Genomic DNA, 23,413 nt, shown 5'->3' with positions numbered 1-23,413 from the left:
ATCATGTTCACCCACGAAATTATCTGCCCAGCTCTTCCACCTCTGCTTAAAAAGAAACAGAAAAAGTTATCATGGAAATTCTCCCCATACTGCCGCGTGAGCAGCCAGAGACAAGTGAAGATATAAATCATTCCCGTGGGCCACGCTTCCTGTTCCTACCACGTCCTGGTGCTGCCCAGGGCTTTCCTACAGCGCCTGTTTGTGCTTTATCTGAGACGCAAAACCCTGGGCAGGGAGCCTTTCTCAATGCTCAAGACACAATAAAATATTAAATGTGGTGAGTCAATATCACTGTGCAAGATGCCCAAGTGACTCCCAGAAGAGGGCTAAGTACCTAAATCAATACCACAAGCCTGAGTCACAAATCCCTTTCCCGTCCTCTCTTCCCTAACCCAAGAAAAGAGGCACCGGAACGAACAACTGCCTACTCGGACCTTCTGTGGGCAAAAGGACAGAGGAAAATGAAGCATCTGCAGACCTGCCATGGGTCACGTCCAAGGCAAGCACCTACTCAAGTGGAAACCAAAGGAAGCAGATCTTTTTAATTTATTTTCTAAGTGGAGTCTAGTTGACTTACAATGTTGTGTTAATTTCAAGTATACAGTAAAGTGATCCAGTTTTACATATATGTATGTATCTATTCTTTTCAGATTCTTTTCCCTTATAGGTTATTACAAGATATTGAATGTAGTTCCCTGTGTATTACAGTAGGTCCTTGTAGCTTATCTATTTTCTATATAGTAGTGTGTATATGTTAATCCCAAACTCCCAATTTATCCCTCCCAACCCCCCTTTCCCCCTTGGTAACCATAAGTTTGTTTTCTATGTCTGTGAGTCTGTTTCTGTTTTGTAAATAAGTTCATTTGTATCATTTTTTTAGATTCCACATGTAAGCAATATCATATATTTGTCTTTGTATGGCTTACTGCATTTAGTATGATAATCTCTAGGTCCATCCATGTTGATGCAAGTGGCTTCATTTCATTCTTTTTATGGTTCAAGGAAGCAGATCTTGGCTCAACAGAAAGAATGGCCCAAGAATTAAACCTGCTGAGAACAAGGACACTGCCAGGGGTGGTGGGGATTCAGCGTAAGCTGCTGCAGCCTTTACAGACGGCAGTTGGGCAGTATACATATCAAAGGTCGTATAAATGTACATCCATTGGATGCAACAATTCCTTATTACAGGCACACCCCAGAGATGCGGTGCGCTGGGCTCAGAGCACTGCAATAAAGCAGATAGCACAGTAAAGCGAGTCGAAAAATTTTTTGATTTTCCGGGGCCTATAAAAGTTACGTTTACACTATTCTATAATCTGTTAAGTGTGCAATAGCATTACGTCTAAATAAACAATGGATATTGGTTCAAGATGGCAGAGTAGGACGTGTGCTCACTCCCTCTTGCAAGAGCACCGTAATCACAACTAACTGCTTAACAATTATCAACAGGAAGACACTGGAACTCACCAAAAAAGATACGCCACATCCAAAGACAAAGGAGACGCCCAGGGAGATGGTAGGAGAGGCGCAATCACGATAAAATCAAATCCCACAACCGCTAGGTGGGTGACTCACAAACTGGAGAACACTTATACCACAGAAGTCCACCCACTGGAGGGAAGGTTCTGAGCCCCACGTCAGGCTTCCCAACCTGGGGGTCCAGCAACGGGAGGAGGAATTCCCAGAGAATCAGACTTTGAAGGCTAGTGGGATTTGACTACAGGACTTCGACAGGACTGGGGGAAACAGAGACTCCACTCCTGGAGGGCACACACAAAGTACTGTACACATCAGGACCCAGGGGGAGGGAGCAGTGATGCCATGGGAGACTGAACCCGACCTACCTGCTAGTGTTGGAGGGTCTCCTGCAGAGGCGAGGGGGGGGCGGCTGTGGCTCACTGCGGGGACAAGGACACTGGCAGCAGAAGTTCTGGGAAGTACTTCTTGGTGTGAGCCCTCCCCGAGTCGCCATTAGCCCCACCAAAGAGCTGGGTAGGCTCCAGTGCTGGGTCACCTCAGGCCAAACAACCAACAGGGAGGGAACTCAGCCCCACCCATCAGCAGACAAGCCTATTAAAGTTTTACTGAGCTCTGCCCACCAGAGCAACACCCAGCTCTACCCACCACCAGTCCCTCCCAGCAGGAAGCTTGCACAAGCCTCTTAGATAGCCTCATCCACCAGAGGACAGACAGCAGAAGCAAGAAGAACTACAATTCTGCAGCCTGTGGAAGCAAAACCACATGCACAGAAAGATAAACAAAATGAAAAGACAGAGGATTATGTACCGGATGAAGGAACAAGATAAAACACCAGAAAAACAACTAAATGAAGTGGAGATAGGCAACCTTCCAGAAAAAGAATTCAGAATAATGATAGTGAAGATGAACCAGGACCTCAGAAAAAGAATGGAGGCAAAGATCGAGAAGATGCAAGAAATGTTTAACAAAGACCTAGAAGAATTAAAGAACAAACAAACAGAGATGACCAATGCAGTAACTGAAATGAAAACGACACTAGAAGGAATCAATAGCAGAATAACTGAGGCAGAAGAACGGATACGTGACCTGGAAAACAGAATGGTGGAAATCACTGCCGTGGAACAAAATAAAGAAAAAAGAAATGAAGACAGCCTAAGAGAGCTCTGGGACGACATTAAATGCACGAACATTCGCATTACAGGGGTCCTGGAAGGAGAAGAGAGAGGGAAAGGACCTGAGAAAATATTTGAAGAGATTATAGTTGAAAACGTCCCTAACATGGAAAAGGAAACAGCCACCCAAGTGAAGGAAGTGCAGAGAGTACCAGGCAGGATAAACCCAAGGAGAAACACGCCGAGACACATAGTAATCAAACTGACAAAAATTAAAGACAAAGAAAAGTTATTAAAAGCAACAAGGGAAAAACAACAAATAACATACAAGGGAACTCCCATAGGGTTAACAGCTGATTTCTCAGCAGAAACTCTACAAGCCAGAAGGGAGAGGTACGATATATTTAAAGTGATGAAAGGGAAGAATCTACAACCAAGATGACTCTACCCGGCAAGGACCTCATTCAGATTCAATGGAGAAATCAAAAGTTTTACAGACAAGCAAAAGCTAGGAGAATTCAGAACCACCAAACCAGCTCTACAACAAATGCTAAAGGAACTTCTCTAAGTTGGAAACACAAGAGAAGAAAAGGACCTACAAAAACAAACACAAAACAATTAAGAAAATGGTAATAGGAACATACATATCAATAATTACCTTAAATGTAAATGGATTAAGTGCTCCAACCAAAAGACAAAGGCTCGCTGAATGGATACAAAAACAAGACCCATATATATGCTGTCTACAAGAGACCCACTTCAGACCTAGGGACACATTCAGACTGAAAGTGAGGGGATGGAAAAAGATATTCCATGCAAATGGAAATCAAAAGAAAGCTGGAGCAGCAATACTCATATCAGATAAAATAGACTTTAAAATAAAGAATGTTACAAGAGAAAAGGAAGAACACTACATAATGATCAAGAGATCAATCCAAGAAGAAGATATAACAATTATAAATATATATGCACCCAACACAGGAACACCTCAATATATAAGGCAAATGGTACAGCTATAGAAGAGAAAATCGACAGTAACGTAATAATAGAAAGGGATTTTAACACCTCACTTACACCAACGGACAGATCAACCAGACAGAAAATTAATAAGGAAACACAAGGTTTAAATGACACAACAGACCAGATAGATTTAATTGATATTTACAGGACATTCCATCCGAAAACAGCAGATTTCTTCTCAAGTGCACATAGAACATTCTCCAGGATAGATCACATCTTGGGTCACAAATCAAGCCTCAGTAAATTTAAGAAAACTGAAATCATATCAAGCATCTTTCCCGACCACAAAGCTATGAGATTAGAAATCAATTACAGGGGAAAAAACGTAAAAAACGCAAACACACGGAGGCTAAACAATATGTTACTAAATAACCAAGAGATCACTGAAGAAATCAAAGAGGAAAACAGAAAATACCAGGAGACAAATGACAAAGAAAATACTATGATCCAAAACCTATGGGATGCAGCAAAAGCAATTCTAAGAAGGAAGTTTATAGCAATACAATCCTACCTCAAGAAACAAGAAAAATCTCAAAACATTCTAACCTTAGACCTAAAGGAACTAGAAAAAGAAGAACAAACAAAACCTAAAGTTAGTAGAAGGAAAGATATCATAAAGATCAGAGCAGAAATAAATGAAATAGAAACAAAGAAATAATAGTAAAGATCAATAAAACTAAAAGCTGGTTCTTTGAAAGGATAAACAAAATTGATAAGCCTTTAGCCAGACTCATCAACAAAAAGAGGGAGAGGACTCAAATCAATAAAATTAGAAATGAAAAAGGAGAAGTTACAACAGACACTGCAGAAATACAAAGCATCATAAGAGACTACTACAAGCAGCTCTATGCCAATAAAATGGACAACCTGGAAGCAATGGACAAATGCTTAGAAATGTATCACCTTCCAAGACTGAACCAGGAAGAAACAGAAAATATGAACAGACCAATCACAAGTAATGAAACTGAAACTGTGATTAAAACGCTTCCAACAAACAAAGGTCCAGGACCAGATGGCTTCACAGGTGAATTCTATCAAACATTTACAGAAAAGCTAACACCCATCCTTCTCAAACCCTTCCAAAAAATTGCAGAGGAAGGAACACTCCCAAACTCATTCTATGAGGCCACCATCACCCTGATACCAAACCAGACAAAGATACTACAAAAAAAGAAAATTACAGACCAATATCACTGATGAATATAGATGTAAAAATCTTCAACAAAATACTAGCAAACAGAATCCAACAACACATTAAAAGGATCATACACCATGATCAAGTGGGATTTATCCCTGGGATGCAAGGATTCTTCAATATATGCAAATCAATCAATGTGATACACCATATTACCCAACTGAAGGATAAAAACCATATGATCATCTCAACAGATGCAGAAAAAGCTTTTGACAAAATTCAACACCCATTTATGATAAAAACTCTCCAGAATGTGGGCATAGAGGGAGCCTACCTCGACATAATAAAGGCCATACATGACAAACCCACAGCAAACATCATTATCAATGGTGAAAAACTGAAAGCATTTCCTCTAAGATCAGGAACAAGACAAGGATGTCCACTCTCACCACTATTATTCAACATAGCTTTGGAAGTCCCAGCCACGGCAATCAGAGAAGAAAAATAAAAGGAATACAAATTGGAAAAGAAGAAGTAAAACTGTCACTGTTTGCAGATGACATGATACTATACATAGAGAATCCTAAAGATGCCACCAGAAAACTACTAGAGCTAATCAATGGATTTGGTAAAGTTGCAGGATACAAAATTAATGCACAGAAATCTCTTGCATTGCTATACACGAACAATGAAAAATCTGAAAGAGAAATTAAGGAAACAATCCCATTCCCCACTACAACAAAAAGAATAAAATACCTAGGAATAAACCTACCTAAGGAGGTAAAAGACCTGTACTCAGAAAACTATAAGACACTGATAAAAGAACTCAACGATGACATGAACAGATGGAGAGATATACCATGTTCTTGGATTAGAAAAATCAATACGGTGAAAATGACTATACTACCCAAAGCAATCTACAGATTCAGTGCAATCCCTATCAAATTACCAATGGCATTTTTTACAGAACTAGAACAAAAAAATCTTAAAATTTGTATAGAGACACAAAAGACCCCAAATAGCCAAAGCAATCTTGAGGGAAAGAAAGGGAGCTGGAGGAATCAGACTCCCTGACTTCAGACTATACTACAAAGCCTACAACAGAAATATAATAGAAATAATACTACAGAAATAATACTACAACAGAAATATAGATCAGTGGAACAGGATAGAAAGCCCAGAGATAAACCCATGCACCTATGGTCAACTAATCTATCACAAAGGAGGCAAGGATATAAAATGGAGAAAAGACAGTCTTTTCAATAAGTGGTGCTGGGAAAACAGGACAGCTACATGTAAAAGAATGAAATTAGAACACTCCCTAACACCATACACAAAAATAAACTCAAAATGGATTAAAGATCTAGGGACTTCCCGGGGGGCGCAGTGGTTAAGAATCTGCCTGCCAATGCAGGGGACATGGGTTTGAGCCCTGGTCCGGGAAGATCCCACATGCCACGGAGTAACTAAGCCCATGCACCACAACTACTGAGTCTGTGCTCTAGAGCCCACGAGCCACAGCTACTGAGCCTGTGTGTCACAACTACTGAAGCCCACATGCCTAGAGCCCATGCTCCACAACAAGAGAAGCCACCGCAATGAGAAGCCTGTGCAATGCAATGAAGAGTGGCCTCCGCTCGCCGTAACTAGAGAAAGCCCATGTGCAGCAGCAAAGACCCAACGCAGCCAAAATAAATAAATAAGTTTATTACCAAAAAAAAAAGTGGATTAAAGACCTAAATGTAAGACGAAATACTATAAAACTCTTAGAGGAAAATATAGGGAGAACACTCTTTGACATAAATCACAGCAAGACCTTTTTTGACTCACCTCCTAGAGTAATGGAAATAGAAACAAAAATAAACAAATGGGACCTAATGAAACTTAAAAGCATTTGCACAGCAAACGAAACTATCAACAAGATGAAATGACAACCCTCAGAATGGGAGAAAATATTTGCAAATGAATTAGCAGACAAAGGATTAATCTCCAAAATATATAAACAGCTCATGCAGCTCAATATTAAAAAAAACAAACAACCCAATCAAAAAGTGAGCAGAAAACCTAAATAGACATTTCTCCAAAGAAAACATACAGGTGGCCACGAAGCACATGAAAAGCTGCTCAACATCGCTAATTATTAGAGAAATGCAAATCAAAACTACGGTGAGGTATCACCTCACACCAGTCAGAATGGGCATCTTCAGAAAATCTACAAACAACAAATGCTGGAGAGGGTGTGGAGAAAAGGGAACCCTCTTGCACTGTTGGTGGGAATGTTAAGTGATACAGCCACTATGGAGAACAGTATGGAGATTCCTTAAAAAACTAAAAACAGAATTACCATATGACCCAGCAATCCCACTACTAGGCATATACCCTGAGAAAACCATAATTCAAAAAGATACATGCACCCCAATGTTCACTGCAGCACTATTTACAATAGCCAGGTCATGGAAGCAACCTAAATGCCCATCAACAGATGAATGGACAAAGAAGATGTGGTACATATACACAATTATTACTCAGCCATAAAAAGGAACGAAACTGGGTTATCTGCAGAGACATGGATGGACCTAGAGACTGTCATACAGAGTGAAGTAAGTCAGAAATAGAAAAACAAATATCGTGTGTTAATGCATACATGTGGAATCTAGAAAAATGGTACAGATTAAACTGTTTGCAAGGCAGAAATAGAGACACAGATGTAGAGAACATCTACATGTTCTCTACAAGCGGGGGAAGCGGGGGATGAATTGGGAGATGGGATTGACATATATATATGTCAATATGTCAATTGACATATATATATACACTAATATGTATAAAATAGATAATTAATTTTAAAAGAAGACCTATTTAAGTAATAGAAAACATGAGGAGATGAAAAAATAAATAACAAACAATGTACATGCCTTAATTTAAAAAAACACCATATTGGGCTTCCCTGGGGAGCAGTGGTTGAGAATCTGCCTGCTAACGCAGGGGACACGGGTTTGAGCCCTGGTCTGGGAGGATCCCACATGCTGCGGAGCAACTGGGCCCATGAGCCACAACTACTGAGCCTGCGCGTCTGGAGCCTGTGCTCCGCAGTAAGAGAGGCCACGACAGTGAGAGGCCCATGTACCGCAAAAAACAAAACAAACAAAAAAAAAACAAATAAAAAACAAACAAAAAGAACGTTTCCTTAAATGATTAAAGAAATCAATCTGGGGCTTCCCTGGTGGCGCGGTGGTTAAGAATCCGCCTGCCAATGCAGAGGACACGGGTTCGAGCTCTGGTCTGGGAAGATCCCACATGCCGCGGAGCAACTAAGCCCGTGCGCCACAACTACTGAGCCTAGGCTCTAGAGCCCGTGAGCCACTACAGAGCCCACGTGCCACAACTACTGAAGCCCGCGTGCCTAAAGCCCATGCTCCACAACAAGAGAAGCCACCGCAATGAGAAGCCCGCGCACCGCAAAGAAGAGAAGCCCCCGCTCGCCGCAATTAGAGAAAGCCCATGCACAGCAATGAAGACCCAACGCAGCCAAAAATAAAAAAAAGAGAAATCAATCTGTGTCCTGGAGGAGCATGTGGAGTTGCAGAAAAATGTAACATGGTATATGCTCAAGGGAGTAACAGGTTATAACCAAGTTCCTAAAGGGACTAATGCTACTGAACTTCAGTGATAAAAAACAGTTATCCCCACAAAAAGCACATCACCCACAATGGCGGAGGCAGGAATCAGACCAGACTGAGATTTCTCCCTTTGCCACTTAAATACTGAAAGACCCCGAAGTGATGGCCACCAAGCTCCACAGTCTGGCCAGAGCCCATCAGACCCAGCCAAGGTGTCATTCGAGTTCAAAAGCAAGGCACAAACACTTGCAAATGTGAGATGTTATTAGGAGAAGAAAACAGGAATATAGCCAATTAAGACAGGAACCAAAATAAAAGACTCTGTGCTGGGAAAGCTGTACCTGATGGAAGCACTAAATCAATTTACATAGAGAACTGAGCCAAATAATGGTGGAAAGTGTGGTTACAGAAGAGAATGGAAATTACCACGTACAATGAATAGTAAGACTTTTAAAAATGAGAGCCTAATGGACATATATACACCACCAAATGTAAAATAGGTAGCTAGTGGGAAGCAGCGGCATAGCACAGGGAGATCAGCTCGGTGCTTTGTGACCACCTAGAGGGGAGAGATAGGGAGGGTGGGAGGGAGATACAAGAGGGAGGGGATATGGGGATATAAGTATACATATAGCTGATTCATTTTGTTATAAAGCAGAAACTAACACACTATTGTAAAGCAATTATACTCCAATAAAGATGTTAGAAAAAATAAAAAATGAGAGCCTGGGGAAGCAGGGGAGGGATGAGAACGCTGACATCCCTGTCCTTCAGGAGGGGAGTCAATGAACATTGCCAGAACGGAAACACTGTCTTCAAAAGCCACAATTCTGACCTTGTCATGCTTTTAAACATCTCTCCCCTTGACCGTAAATGAACCTTTTAGAAAGTAAGTGCTCGGTGTTTATTTGAAGTTTAACAGTTCTTTCGTTTCACTTCAGCATCTTTCCTTTTATTGAAATCCACTAAAAACAATATTTTTATCATAAACTAGCACTGTCAGACAAGCTGCATTTTTATAAAGCACGTCTATCCTTCTTCATAACTATCCCTGGACTCGTCTAAATGCATTAGAAAGTTGTGTTGGGAATTCTCCGGCGGTCCAGTGGTTAGGACTCAACGCTTTCACTGCCGTGGTCCCAGGTGTAATCCCTGGTCAGGGAACTAATATCCCCAAGCCACGCAGTGTGGCCAAAAAAATACAAAGAAAAAAAAAAAGTTGTCTGGATGATGTGACCCCAGTGTCACTGGAGGTCCCCTTGGGTGCCTAGGATGTGGGGCAAGATATATTTTCTTATCTGTACTTTCAAGTATTAACTGATTATATTGAGCGTGCATCATTTCATCACTTAATGCAAATAGAGAATGATTTGTTCAAAAAAAAAAAACAGACTGGAAAAACATGCCAAGATGTGAACAGCTGTTAGTAATGGTGGATATGGATGACAATTTTCTTCTTTAAACTTTCCTGTATTTTTTCCAGGAAAAAAAAAAAATTCATCCAATGTTGTTCAAGAATGTGAGGTGACAATGAAAGTTTATGGTAATTAGTAAAATGTTAAGAGGAAAAAAACACAACTAGAAACCTCTGTGGAGAGGCACACACGCAGACACAAGACTGATTAGCACCAGATAAAAGGTTATAGGTGATTTCTTTCTCCTCCTTTCTTACCTATTTTCTAATTTCTGAAGGATGAACATTTAGTACTTGTGTAATTAAAAAGACACATCTTGGGTTTTTTTTTTAATATACATTATTTTATTTATTTTATTTATTTATTTTTGGCTGCATCGGGTCTTCGTTGCTGCGCGCAGGCTTTCTCTAACTGCGGCACGCCGGCTTCTCACTGCAGTGGCTTCTCTTGTTGCAGAGGACAGACTCTAGGCGTACAGGCTTCAGTAGTTGTGTCATGCAGGCTCAGTAGCTGTGGCTCACGGGCTCTAGCGCTCAGGCTCAGTCGTTGTGGTGCACGGGCTTACTTGCTCCGCGGCATGTGGGATCCTCCCGGACCGGGGCACGAACCCGTGTCCCCTGCATCGGCAGGCGGACTCTCAACCACTGCGCCACCAGAGAAGCCCCGGTTTTGTTTTTTAATAGAAGTGGCTTCTCAGGGTGCAACGATTCCCAGCCCCAGAGGAGCTGGAGTGACGAGGCGGAGTATTGGACAGTGCATGCAGGAGGAACTGAAGCTCAGCTGGAGAGGATGCGAAGGTGATTTCTAAATTCCCGTAGGGCTCAGCAGTCCAGTGATTCAGTGCACACGTGGAACAAGGGTGAAGGCTGGCATAAGACAGACCCAGCCCCAGACGCCTCCCCTGCCCTGTTACGGTATATGCACACGCCCCGGACTCGTGTGTTATGTCAGACACAAGATGAAGAAAACAGCTGGATTCACAGCCCCCTGGACCAACACGCCACTCGAAAGCCCGGATGCCCAAGCTTAGAGCCTCTACACGCTTCCAATGGTTGGAAAAGAAAAACAAAAAAAGAAAGGAAGAACAAAGAGCTCATGGCAGCAGATGAGGTTCTAGAAGGAGTTACCTTCTAGCGTCACGACCATGCAGATACTCATGCCCAGACCTCAAGGTGGGGAACACTCCACCTGGAACAAAACTCACCCGTGGCCACGGCCCAGTAAACGTCCGATCCACTCAGTAACTCACCACATGCTATGGGAGAATACACCTGGGAGCCGGGGACCTGGAGCAGAATTCGAAACGGAGCGACCCGGGCGTTGGAATCCAGCACCGCGTCCAGGGCACCCACCAGGCGACCTTCAAGAGACGAGAGGACAACACACGCGTGAGCACAGGAACAGACAGGCCAGCAGCCCACGTGCAGCCACCCGCTCCCCGCGCACGTGTCCTGCCTCTAGGCTCGACCCCGGGCAGCAGGCCTGGTGTCCAGCTCGCGAAGCCCGGAGATCTAGCTGCCTTGTCCCGTTTCAGAGCATCTGGAACAGAGGCCGGCATTTGCGGCCACTCAGCGCAGATTTGCAGAATCAATGAGTGAGTGAACAAGGGGCCCCCGACAAGCCACCCAAGCGAGCTGAGTCTTTGGTTCCCCCAGCGGCACGGTACAGGAGGCCACAGCATGCAGTAAATAAAGGCTAGGGATCCAGAGGCTGACGGCCTGACTTGAATTGTGGCTCCACTACCTTCCAGCTGTGTGACCTTGGGCAAGGTGTTTAACTTCTCTGTGCCCCAGTTTCCCCATTTGTAAAATGGACTAACCACAGTGTATCTTCCTCACAAGGTAACTGTGAGAATTAAACCAGTTAATGTATGCAGCATTCAGAGGGCTCAGACTATCACCTGGCCATGAGAAGTATTACCTAAATGTTGCCCTTTATTATTATTATTATTATTATATCATCATCGCAAAGGTGGAAGACTAATCCAGCAGGGAACTGTGAGAAGCAAATAAGAAAACATACTGAGGGACTTCCCAGGTGGTGCAGTGGCTAAGACTCCACGTTCCCAGTGCAGGGGGCCCAGGTTCCATCCCTGGTCAGGGAACTAGATCCCGCATGCATGCTGCAACTAAGAGTCTGCATGCCGCAACTAAGGAGCCTGCCTGCTACAACAAAGACCTGGCACAGCCAAATAAATAAATAAAATTAATATTAAAAAAAAAAAAAAGAGGGCTTCCCTGGTGGCGCAGTGGTTGAGAGTCTGCCTGCCGATGCAGGGGACACGGGTTTGTGTCCCGGTCCGGGAAGATCCCACATGCCGCGGAGCGGCTGGGCCCGTGAGCCATGGCCACTGGGCCTGCGCATCCGGAGCCTGTGCTCCGCAACGGGAGAGGCCACAACAGTGAGAGGCCGGCGTACCGCAAAAAAAAAAAAAAGAAAAAAAAAGAAAACATATCGAAGTCCTTCACACACCATGAAGCACACAACACAAAAGTTTACCATCCTGTTGTCATGAAAAGCACCATGAATCGACAGCAGAGGGAAAAAATGACAACACCTGCTCCTGCCCCATCTTCTACTGCCTAGAACTCAAGACGGTTGAGAGGATTAAGACCCTCTAATTCTTACGTAACAGGCCCTGAGGAAGGGCCACAAGTTTCTGCAGAATGTCCCATAGTTTGGTTTTGTCTGATGCTTCATCATAATTAGAGCATAATTAGATTCAGGTTATACATCTTTGCAATGAGTCACAGAAGTGGTGTTGTATCCCTTTTACCCCATCCTATCAGGTGCCAGGAGACTTTGTTTTGTCCCATTACTGGTAACACTCCTTTGACCAGTGGATGAAGGGTGTCTGCCAAGCTTCCGTCTGTGCGGTGTCTCCTTTCTCTTTGTCATTAACAAGCACTCCGTGGAGAATTACTTTGAAACTCTGTTCCTCATTGACTTTTCAACTTATTCTTTCAGCCCTATCAGTCTGGGTTCACCTTTTCCTACTTTATCCAACGGGTTTGAGGCAGGAGGGAAGGGGGCAGGGCACAACCCTTAAAGAATGACACAACCCTTGAGAAAAACTGGATACGACACAAACTGGTTGCTACCACTGTCCCCTTCCTGGCAGATGCCCCCCTCATCCTATCCAGGCTCTGACTGTCCACGCACCCCACCCCTACACTCACCGCGATCTGTCCCACGTAATGGCTTTACGGGAAGAGGGGAGAAAGGGTGTGTGGGTTTTAGAGCAATTATTCCTTAGGCTGCCCACAATTTTTGCCTCCTTACTGGTTGGCTGCTGACTTACAGAAAACTGAGAGGCCTGAAAGCTCTCTGCTTTAATGTAGAATCTACGCAGCAGCTTAGGGGAGCTCTGATAAAACACGCCGGGTGGGGGGAAGGGAGCAGAGTGTGGAGTTAAGGTTGCATTTGTGTAAGATTGATGAAACACGTTTGCCTATCAAAAAAGGGGGTGTAATAAGGAGGCCGACGGAGACTAGAAAAGGACTAAAGACCCTCACCCACCCCACACATGTACACCTGGCACTCCCACCAGAACTCAGAGCTCCGTTTGGTAAAACCCTGAGCAACCAAAGACGGAAGTGGGCAGGCTGGCCAGTAACTCAGAGCAGAAGCAGTCTTTTTTTTTTTTTTTTTAATTTTACTGAAGTATAGTTGATTTATTATGTTGTGTTAATTTCTGCTGTACAGCAAAGTGATTCGGTATATATATATATATATATATATATATATATAAAATATATTCTTTTTCATATTCTTTTCCATGATGGTTTATCACAGGATACTGAGTATAGTTCCCTGTGCTTACAGTAGGACCCTGTTGTTTATCCAGCCTATATATACTAGTTTGCATCTGCCAGTCCTCCCCGTCCCACCCTCCCCCTTGGCAACCACAAGTCTGTTCTCTATGTCTATGAGTTTGCTTCTGTTACGTAGATATGTTTATTCAGATTCCACATGTAAGTGACATCATATGGTATTTGTCTTTCTCTTTCTGACCTACTTTACTTAGTACTGATGCCAAAAACCTGGCCTCTGTGCACTGGTGCTGACTCGAATCTCAGAGACAGAGTTTTGGGTGAAGTAGAAAAGAATAGCTTTATTGCTTTGCCAGCCAAAGGGGGATACAGCGAGCTCGTGCCCCTTGAAGACTTCAGGTGGTAAAATTGTACATTACCACAATATCAACAGGCTCTAGTGAGACAGCAGATGACATCTGAAAGAACAGCAAGACCCCATGTGGGGAGGAGCCCAAAGACAAAAGAGGTCAAAACCAGGACACCTGAGGAACCTGAAACCTGAGGCACCTACTGCTGTAGCTATAGGCACCTACAGCAAACCTTAAACACAGCCCAAGTCATAGTAAGAATAACATACAATTCACAATAAAGAACCACTCTTCAGTTCTTACTACCCGACACATCATGTCTGGCTTTCAACAAAGAATACTGAAAGGCAAGAAAAAACATGATCTGAAGAGCTTGCAAGCATCAGAATGGGCATCATACATGGCACAGATCTTGGAATTATCACACAAGGAATTTAAAATAACTGTGATTAATAGGTTAAGGGCTCCAATGCAAAGGCAGACAATATGCAAGAACAGATACCTAATGTAGCAGAGAAATGGAGACCCTAAGAACTAGTCAAAAAGAAATGCTAGAAAGCAAAAATACACTAAAGGAAATGAAGACTGTATGTGGTGGGCTCATCAGTAGACTGGACACAGCCAAGATGAGCTTGAAGAGAAGTAAATAGAAACCTCCCAAACTGAAGTACAAAGAGGAAAAAAAGATGAAAAGACAAAAAAGAGCATCCAAGAACTGTGGAGCAACTTTAAATGGTTTAAGATACACATAAATGGAATACCAGAAGAAGAAAGAGAAAATTGTTTGAAGTTATAATGGCTGAGAATTTCCTAGAATTAATTACAGACACCAAGATAATTACAAATACAGGAAGCTCAGACAACATCTAACAGGTTAAATACCAAAAGATACGCACGCAGGCATATCATATTCAAATTGCAGAAACCAAAGACAAAGGGAAAATCAGAATGGAAAAAGCAGCTTACCCGTAGAGGAACGAAGAATTACAGCAGACTTCTTGTTAAAAACCATACAAGCAAGAGTGTGGAATGAAATATTTAAAGCATTGAAAGAAAAAAACACCAGCCTAGAATTCTATATCCAGTGAAACTATTCATCAAAAGTAAAGGAGAAATAAAGAATTTTTTAAGCAAACAAAAACTGAAAGAATACATTTCCAGCAGACCAAACCGGTAATAAATGTTAAAAGAAGTTCTTCAGAGAGAAATAAAAATGATATGTCAGAACTAAGGCCTTCATAAAGAAAGCAAGTGGTGTGCTGGAGAAGGAAAAAAAAGCAAACTAAAATATTCTCTTTTTCTTATTTGTAACTGATCTAAAAGATAACTGTTAAAGTAATAATAGTGAAAATGCACTGGGTGGTCACAGCACATGGAAGAAGTGAATAGCAGCAATGTCAAAGGATCAGAGGGAAGACTTGAAAACACAGTTATAAGACAGTGTTATTTGAAGGCAGACTTAGATTAGTTTGAAATGTATATTGCAAACTCTAGGGCAACTCCTACAAAATTTTTTTAAAGAAGTATAACTGATATCCTAAGAGGAGAGAAAATGGAATCATAAAATATTCCATTGAAACCAAACAAGGCAGAGACTTCTTTTAATGTAATGAAAACAAATATGGTGGATATTAATCCAACTACAGTTCACCCTTGAACAACACAGATGTGAACTGCACAGGTCCACATAACACATGAATATTTTTCAATAGTACATACTACAGTGCTACACGATCCACGGTTGTTGAACCCCTGGTTGGTCGAATCCACGGATAGGGAGGAACCACAGACCTGGAGGAATCATGGTATTTGGAGCGCTAGCTGTAAGTTATACACAGATTGCTAACTGCATAGAGGGTCGGGACCCCTAACCCCTGCACTGTTCAAGGGTCAACTGTATATTATGATCACTTTCAATGTGAATGGTCTGAACACACTATGAAAAGACTGAGATTTCAGACTGGATTAAAAAAAATTTTTTAAATCTCAGTTGTATGCTGTCCCCAAGAAACCCACTTTATTAAGAGTCAGATTAAAGGAAAAGGGACTGGGGGAGGAGGGGGAGACACAGTAAAGAAATGGAGGGCTTCCCTGGTGGCGCAGTGGTTGAGAGTCAGCCTGCCGACGCAGGGGACACGGGTCTGTGCCCCGGTCTGGAAGGATCCCACATGCTGCAGAGTGGCTGGGCCCGTGAGCCATGGCCGCTGAGCCTGCACGTCCGGAGCCTGTGCTCCGCAACGGGAGAGGCCACAGCAGTGAGAGGCCCGCGTACCGCAAAAAAAAAAAAAAAAAAGAAAAAGAAAGAAATGGAGAAAGATATACCATGCTAACATTAATGAAAAGAAAGATGGAGTAGCTATATTAATTTTCAGACAGAGTAGACTTCAGAACAAGCAAAATAAAGGGGGGCATTACATAATGATAAAGGGGTAAACTGTGCAAGAAGACGTAGCAATCCTTGTGTGCATCTAACAGAGCATCAAAATACATGTAGCAAAAACTGATAGAACTGTAAGGAGAAATAGATTAATATACTACTATAGTTGGGGATTTCAATACCCACCTTGCAGTAACTGATAGATCAAGCAGGTAGAAACTCAGTAAGGATCCATCAACTGGATCTAAATGACATGGATAGAACGTTCCATTCAACCACAATAGAATACACGTTCTTCAAGCTTGCATGGAATATTCACCAAGGGAGAACATAGTCTGGGCCATAAAACATACCTTGACAAATTTAAACAGAATATAAAATCACATAAAGTGCATTCTCAAATTACAGTGGAATTAAACTAGAAATCAGTAACAGAAAGATAGCTGGAAAATCCCCGAATATATGGAGATTAAACACACTTGCAAATAACACATGGGTCAAAGAAGAGGTCTTACGCTTTCAAATATTTGAACTAAATAAAAATGAAAACACAACTTAGAAAAAAATGTACAATGTAGCAAAAGCAGTGCTTAGAGAGAAATTTATAGCAGTAAATGCATAAATTAGAAATGAGGAAAAAACTGAAAATCAATCATCTAAGCTCCTCCTTTAGGAAACTACAGAAAGAAGAGCAACATGATCCTAAAGAAAGCAGAAGAAAATAATAAAAATTGAGCCAAAAAAAACAACAAAATTCAAAATAAAAAAACAACAGCAAAAAATCAATAAAGCCAAAATCTGATTCTTTGAAAAGATCAATAAAAGTGATAAGCCTCTAGCTGGTCTAAGGAAGGAAAAAGGAGGGAAGATATCAATACAAATTCCCAATATCAGAAATGAAAGAGGTTGTCACCACTGGTCCCTTTGATATTAAAAGGATACTAAAGGAATACCATGAACAGCTCTATACTCACAAATCTGACAACTTACACGAAATGTACCAATTCCTTGAAAGACACAAGTTATCAAAACTCACACAAAGAGAACTAAATCACTTGAATAGGCCTATATTTATTAAAGAAATTGAATCAATAATTTAAAACCTGCCCAATAAAAGTAAATACCAGGTCCAGATGGTTTCACTGGTGAATCTACTAAATGTTAAGGAAGACGTGATAATAATCCTTCACAATCTCTTTCAAAAAAACAAAAGCAGAGGGAACGCTCCCCACCTCATTCTCTGAGGCCAGCATTATCCTAATACCAAAACCAGATAAAGATTTTACAATAAAGGAAAACCACAGACCAGAATCTCCCATGCAAAAATCCTCAAAAAAAATTAGCAAATCAAATCCAACAATGTATGAAGAGAATTAGGTGCCGTAAACAAGTGGGACTTAATCCAGGTATACAAGGCTGGTTCAACATTTGCAAATCAATCAGTGTAATACACCACGTCAACCAACTAAAGAAGAAAAATCATATGATCATATCAATCGATGCAGAAAAAGATTTGACAAAAATCCAACATCCATTCACGGTTAAAATCAAACCAACCATCTTTGGGCAAACTAGGAATCAAGAACCTCTTTCGTGTGATAAGGAGTATCTACAATACAACTAACATCATAATGGTGAGAAACTGGATGCTTTCCTGCAAAGGTGAGGAACGAGGCAAGGATGTCTCCTCTCGCTACTCGTACTCAACATCATACTAAAAGTTGTAGCTACTGTAATAAGACAAGAAGAGTAAATAAAAGGTATACAGATAGGGAAGGAAGAAATGAAACTATCTTTGCTCACAGATGACATGCTTGTTTTTATAGAAAAACCCCAAAGAATCAATAAACAGACAAACAAACAAAAACTTACAGAATAAGCAAATATAGAAAGGCTGCAGGACAGAAGGTTAATATGACAAGTGCTTTCCTAAATACCAGCAATGAACAACTGGAATTTTAAAAATGTAAATACCACTGACAACAGCAAAAGGTGTTTTTATTAGGTAGAAATCTAACAAAATATGCACAGGATCTATATGCAGAAAACTACAAAACTCGATGCAAGAATTCAAAGAAGACCTAAACACATGGAGAGATAGTCCACGTTCATGGATTGAAAGATTCAATACTGTTAAGATGTCAATTCATCCCAACCTGATCTACAGATTCAGTGCAATACAATAAAAATCCTGGCAAGCTATTTTGTAGATATTGACAAATCGATTATAAAGTTTACTTGAAAAGGCAAAGACCTAGAAGAGCCAATAACAATACTGAAGAAGAAGAAAGTTGGAGGACTCATGCTATACAATTTCAAGACTTAACTACAAAGCTACGGTAATCAAGACAATGTGGTATTGGCAATAGGATACACAGGTTAATGGAAAAGAATCAGATCATATCTCAGAAACATATCCTACAAATACAGTCAACTGATCTTTGACAAAGGAGCAAAGCTTTTCAGTGAAGGATAGTCTTTTCAACAAATGGTTCTGGAATAATTGGACATCCATATGGAAAAAATTAATTAACCTAAGACATCGACCTTCCACCTTTCAAATATTAACCCAAAAGGAATCACATACCAAGTGCTGACAAGGATGCCAGCAACAGGAGCTCATTCATTGCTGATGGGAATGCTGATGGTACAGCCACTGTGGAAGACAGTTTGGTAGTTCTTGCTGAGCTAAACATATAGTCTTACACCATCCAGAAATCACACTCTTAAGTATTCATCCAACTGTTTTGAAAATTCATGTCCACACCAAAACCTGCATACAAATATTTATAGAAGCTGTATTCATAACTGCCCCAAGCTGGAGGCAACCAAGCTGTCCTTCAACAGGTGAATGGATAATCAAACTGTGGTACATTATTCAATGGAGTATTATTCAGTGATAAAAAGCAGCAAACTATCAAGCCATGAAAATGGAAGAGAGAGAGAACTTAAATGCATATTGCTAAGTGAAAGAAGCCCTCCTGAAAAGACTGCATTCTGTATGATTCCAACCATTCTGGCAAAATGAAAAGGGAAAACTACAGCAAGGGTAGAAAAATCAGCGATTGCCAAGAAGAAGCTGAATTAGGCAAACATAGGGGAATTTTAGGGTGATGAAACTGCTCTGTATGATACTGTAATTGTGTATACATGACACTATGGCTTTGTCAAAATCCACAGATGTTTCCAGCATAAAGAGTGAAACTTAATGTCTGCAAATTTTGGGGAAAAAAAATCATTTAGGAGGTCCGGGGGTTCCCGAGTGAATGCAGAATATGACCAAAACAAATCTAACTGTATTACAAATGTATGAAACAAGGGAGCAAAGGCAGTAAAGGGAAACGGTGTTGATTTAAGTAACTTTGGAAATGAACAGTCTTTAGGAAGTAAGGCCAAAGGAACATACATAAGTTCTGTACTCCATGGAGTCTGGTATACTAGAAATGAGCAAATAAGAAAAAGGATGATGGAAGGTGTAAGCCAGGCTCCTAACTGGAGTGGGAGTTTACAGATAGGGAAGAATAATCTATACAGTAATGAATCAGAGTCAAAGGCACAGGTATAAACTGATGTTTAGTTTACTATAGATACAAATGGCTACATATAGAGACACTTACTGATGTGTATATATACAAGGGTAATATATATAATTCCTTTCTCTGTCAGCTGAGAGGGCCCAGACGCCATGAGCACACCCAGCACCCAGATCTTGGTTTCTAATACCAACCTCCAGAAAAAGGGGATTAGTGCTCTTTGGAAAAATGGTTGATTCCAGGACTGGAGCAGGAAATATACAAGATGATCCTGGAGCATCTTGTAGTGGCTGAAACATAAGAAAGTGCTCCAAAAAAAACCCCAAAAAAGTCCCACAGTACGGGAAGTGGAGGGAGTATAACTTTTCAGTGGAGAAACCTGACAAGCACTACCTTGGCCAGGTGATCAAGGTCAACATGTCATAAATCACGCTAACAGCATGCACTCTTGATATGATGCAATAAGAGTAGCATTTTATCCCTGTTCTTCCTCCCAAACACCCTTAACCCCACTCTAATCATGAGGAAACCTTCAAATTCCAATTAAGGAACATTCCACAAAATACCTGGCCAGTACTCCTCAAAACTGTCATGGTCATTTCAAAACAAGGCAAGTCTGAGAAACTGTCACAGCCCAAATGACAACTAAAGGTTAACATAGTATCCTGAATGGGATTCTGGAGCAGAAAAAGACCAAGGAAATCTGAACAAAAGATGGACTTTGGTTAATAATCATATTAGTGTTCTACTGCTGCTGTGACAAGTTACCACATAGTAGCTTAACATAAAACAAACGTATTATCTCACGGTTCTGTAGATCAGAAGTCTGATACGGATCTCACTGAGCGTTAATCAAGGTGTCAACACACGCGCTCCTTCCTGGAGGCTCTGGGTGAGAGTCCATTTGCCTGCCTCGTTCAGCTTTAAGAAACCACTCCCTTTACGTGGCTCATGGCCCCTGCTCTCGTCTAAAGCCAGAAACACCAGGATGAGTTCCCCACGCTGCCACCTCTCTGGTTCTCTCTTCAGAGTCCCTCTTCCAGCTTTAACAACCCTTGTGATTCCATTGCACCCACCTGGATAATCTCCCTGGTTTAAGGTCCACTGATGAGCAACCGTAATTCCACCTGTGCTCTTAACCCCCTTTGCCGTGTAACCTAACACAGTCCCAGGTTTCAGTCATTATTATGCCTATCACGGTAACTGATCAGTATCAGTTGGTTAATTGCAAGGGTAGTACATGTATTTCCTTACTAACATACTAACATGTCCATAATAGGACACACTGGGTGAGGGTAGATGAGAACTCTCTCTACTATCTTCCCAATTTTTCTCTAAACCTAAAACTGTTCTAAAAATAAAGCTTATTAGAAAGAAAAGGACAAGGAGAGTCAGCCCAGTCAGTGCCCACCTGCAGACAAGTGTGTGGGGCGGGGGGTGACCCCCCTGTCTGTGCAAATGCAAACTCTCCTGCAGGAACCCCAGGAGGGGGCAGGGGCACTGAATGGGGGAGGGGAGGGGTAAGCCAGAGCACTCAGGGCGGAACCAAAAGCAGCACAGAGACAAAAGAAATAAGGAGACAAGAGGCCAGGACCGCAGAGAAGATGCAAAGCTGGGAGGAAGGGCAGCGAGAGTTCTCAGCAGGAACACCAAAGTGAGAAGTGAAAACTCCGGAAGAGAAAATTATCCTTCAACTCCTGTTGTTGCACAGGTGCAATAAAGAGGTTAACATGGCAAAGAAATCCTTCAAAGTTATTAGAAAATAGAGTAAAATGTCTGCAAATTTCAAATGGGTCAAAGACAAAAACACACACCCATAAATAGAGCAGATATACGGGGCAATGTTTAGGCGCGGCTCCTAACGGCAGGGTACACAGCCCTGTTGATTCTGCCCTTTCATAAAGAAGCTGAAGAGAACTCACGTGGACGTCTTTTACGCAATATCTATTAGCCAGGCGCAGGCTCATTAAAAAACTATATACAGGGAAGTTGTACAGTACTGTGTCTGTTTTCTCATGAATCGTCACAAAATCCTCACAGAAATGCACCGTCACCCACAAAGCTGCACCTCTACCTGCATTCACACTGAACGCAGAGCTGTCCCTGTTCCTCCAGAAACAGCCCCCCAAAGGCAGGGCAGCGGGCGTGGAGTTTTCTGGTTTCCCTTCCGAGGCTGCTCCATATGGCTTGTCTGGCGCTCCAGGGAAACCCTCCTGGTGCCCCGGGAGCGCAACACTCCTATTTTTAACCGATTAGAATAACAACTCAGGCTGAGATAGCTGTCGAGTGACATGTTTTATAATTAGGGCCCCGAAGAGGGACCTAGGAATAATTTGCTCCTAAGAGAGAAAGCTGTAATTCTTTCATCCTGGCTGCATTTCATGCGTGTGGATGGAACCAAATTTAAGATGAAATGACAGCTACTGACCTGGGAACAAGCGAGGATGCTAGAAGAAGCCTTCCCACTGTAACCGAGCGGGACCCTATGGGGCCTTCCCGGGACAGGCCCCCCGCCCCCATATCCTCTGCTTCAGCTCCTCTCTGAAGTACCTAGATAACAGCATTTGATGCACATTTCCTAAGCTGTTTTGCAGATGTGAAACCTACCTCCCCACCAAATGGGAGATGTTAACTACTTGATGACCCTGAGCACACAGCCCCAGGCCTCCTGAAGCCTAAAGACTGACAATGTGAACGCCTGTGACTCCACCCAGTTACCCAACATCGGCTGGAGAATGTGCACGAGCTGATCACACACCCTGTGACACCCCTCCCTCACCTGGCTTTTAAAAATGCTTGGCAGAAACCCTTCAGGGAGGTCGGGGCTTTTCAGGGCGTGAGCCACCCATCTCCTTGCTCGGCCCTGCAATAAACCTTTCTCTGCTCCAAACTCTGACATTTTGGTATGTTTGGCCCCTCTGTGCCTTGGATACACAAACTTGCGCTAACACCACTGCCTCCTGGCTCTTATAACCTCTATGCTGGGCCTGGAAACTCACCACGGGCAGCAGTGACAGTTCTCCAGTCTTAACAGTAATAGCACCAGAGTGTAAGGAAACCCATTTTGAAAACCAGCAACACCCATCCCCCACGAAAAGCATTTTAATGGAAGTCAGTAAACCAGAAAGCCTAAAGTCTTTTTTTTTCCCTCCTGCATTAAAGAAAGCAGGTCCTCCTAATGGCCTTGGGCTTGGAAACAGTATACCTACGCAGCCTCATGACAAAAACTTCTGCTTCTCCAGTAAAGGCCTGCTCATCACAGCTCACAGGCATCAGTGTGACAGTGCAATCACAGGGCACCAGCTCAGCATCATAAACCCCATCGGGGAAGCCAGTTTGGGCTACATCTCTGTCTTCACGTCAGGGCTGTGTGGTTCGGCTGTTGTCTCTGTTTTGGAGGCTCAGGGGGAAAAGCAAATAAAGGACCAGAATAAATGCGAAAACTTTTAGTTGTGAAAAGTAACAAATAACCAAAAAGGATCACATGAAGTCCTTTCTACTGACTATCAAAAAGAGAAGATAAAGGTTAGGGTATTTGCATTCTCAACATGAGAATGTTGACAGTTCCCCTATTCAAAATACATAAAATTCATAACCCG

General features: G+C 42.1%; 1 protein-coding gene across 3 annotated transcripts in view; it reads right to left on the bottom strand.

The window, feature by feature from the left end:
* Window positions 1–23,413, bottom strand: part of TBC1D8 (TBC1 domain family member 8) — a 121,682-nt gene that overhangs the window by 69,715 nt on the left and 28,554 nt on the right. For 2 of the 3 annotated variants that reach the window (XM_079940673.1, XM_079940675.1), the window contains exon 2: window positions 11,031–11,141. The exons of the other annotated variant lie outside the window; for it this stretch is intronic. In XM_079940673.1, coding sequence (XP_079796799.1) covers window positions 11,031–11,141 — 111 coding nt within the window. The remainder of the gene's footprint in view (window positions 1–11,030; window positions 11,142–23,413) is intronic. 3 annotated transcript variants of the gene reach the window in all.

The sequence above is a fragment of the Stenella coeruleoalba genome (genome assembly GCF_951394435.1).
Source record: "Stenella coeruleoalba genome assembly, chromosome: 13".
In the NCBI taxonomy this organism is placed as follows: domain Eukaryota; kingdom Metazoa; phylum Chordata; class Mammalia; order Artiodactyla; family Delphinidae; genus Stenella; species Stenella coeruleoalba.
The sequence above is the reverse complement of the archived record's forward strand: the minus strand, read 5'-3'. Positions and strand labels throughout refer to the sequence as shown.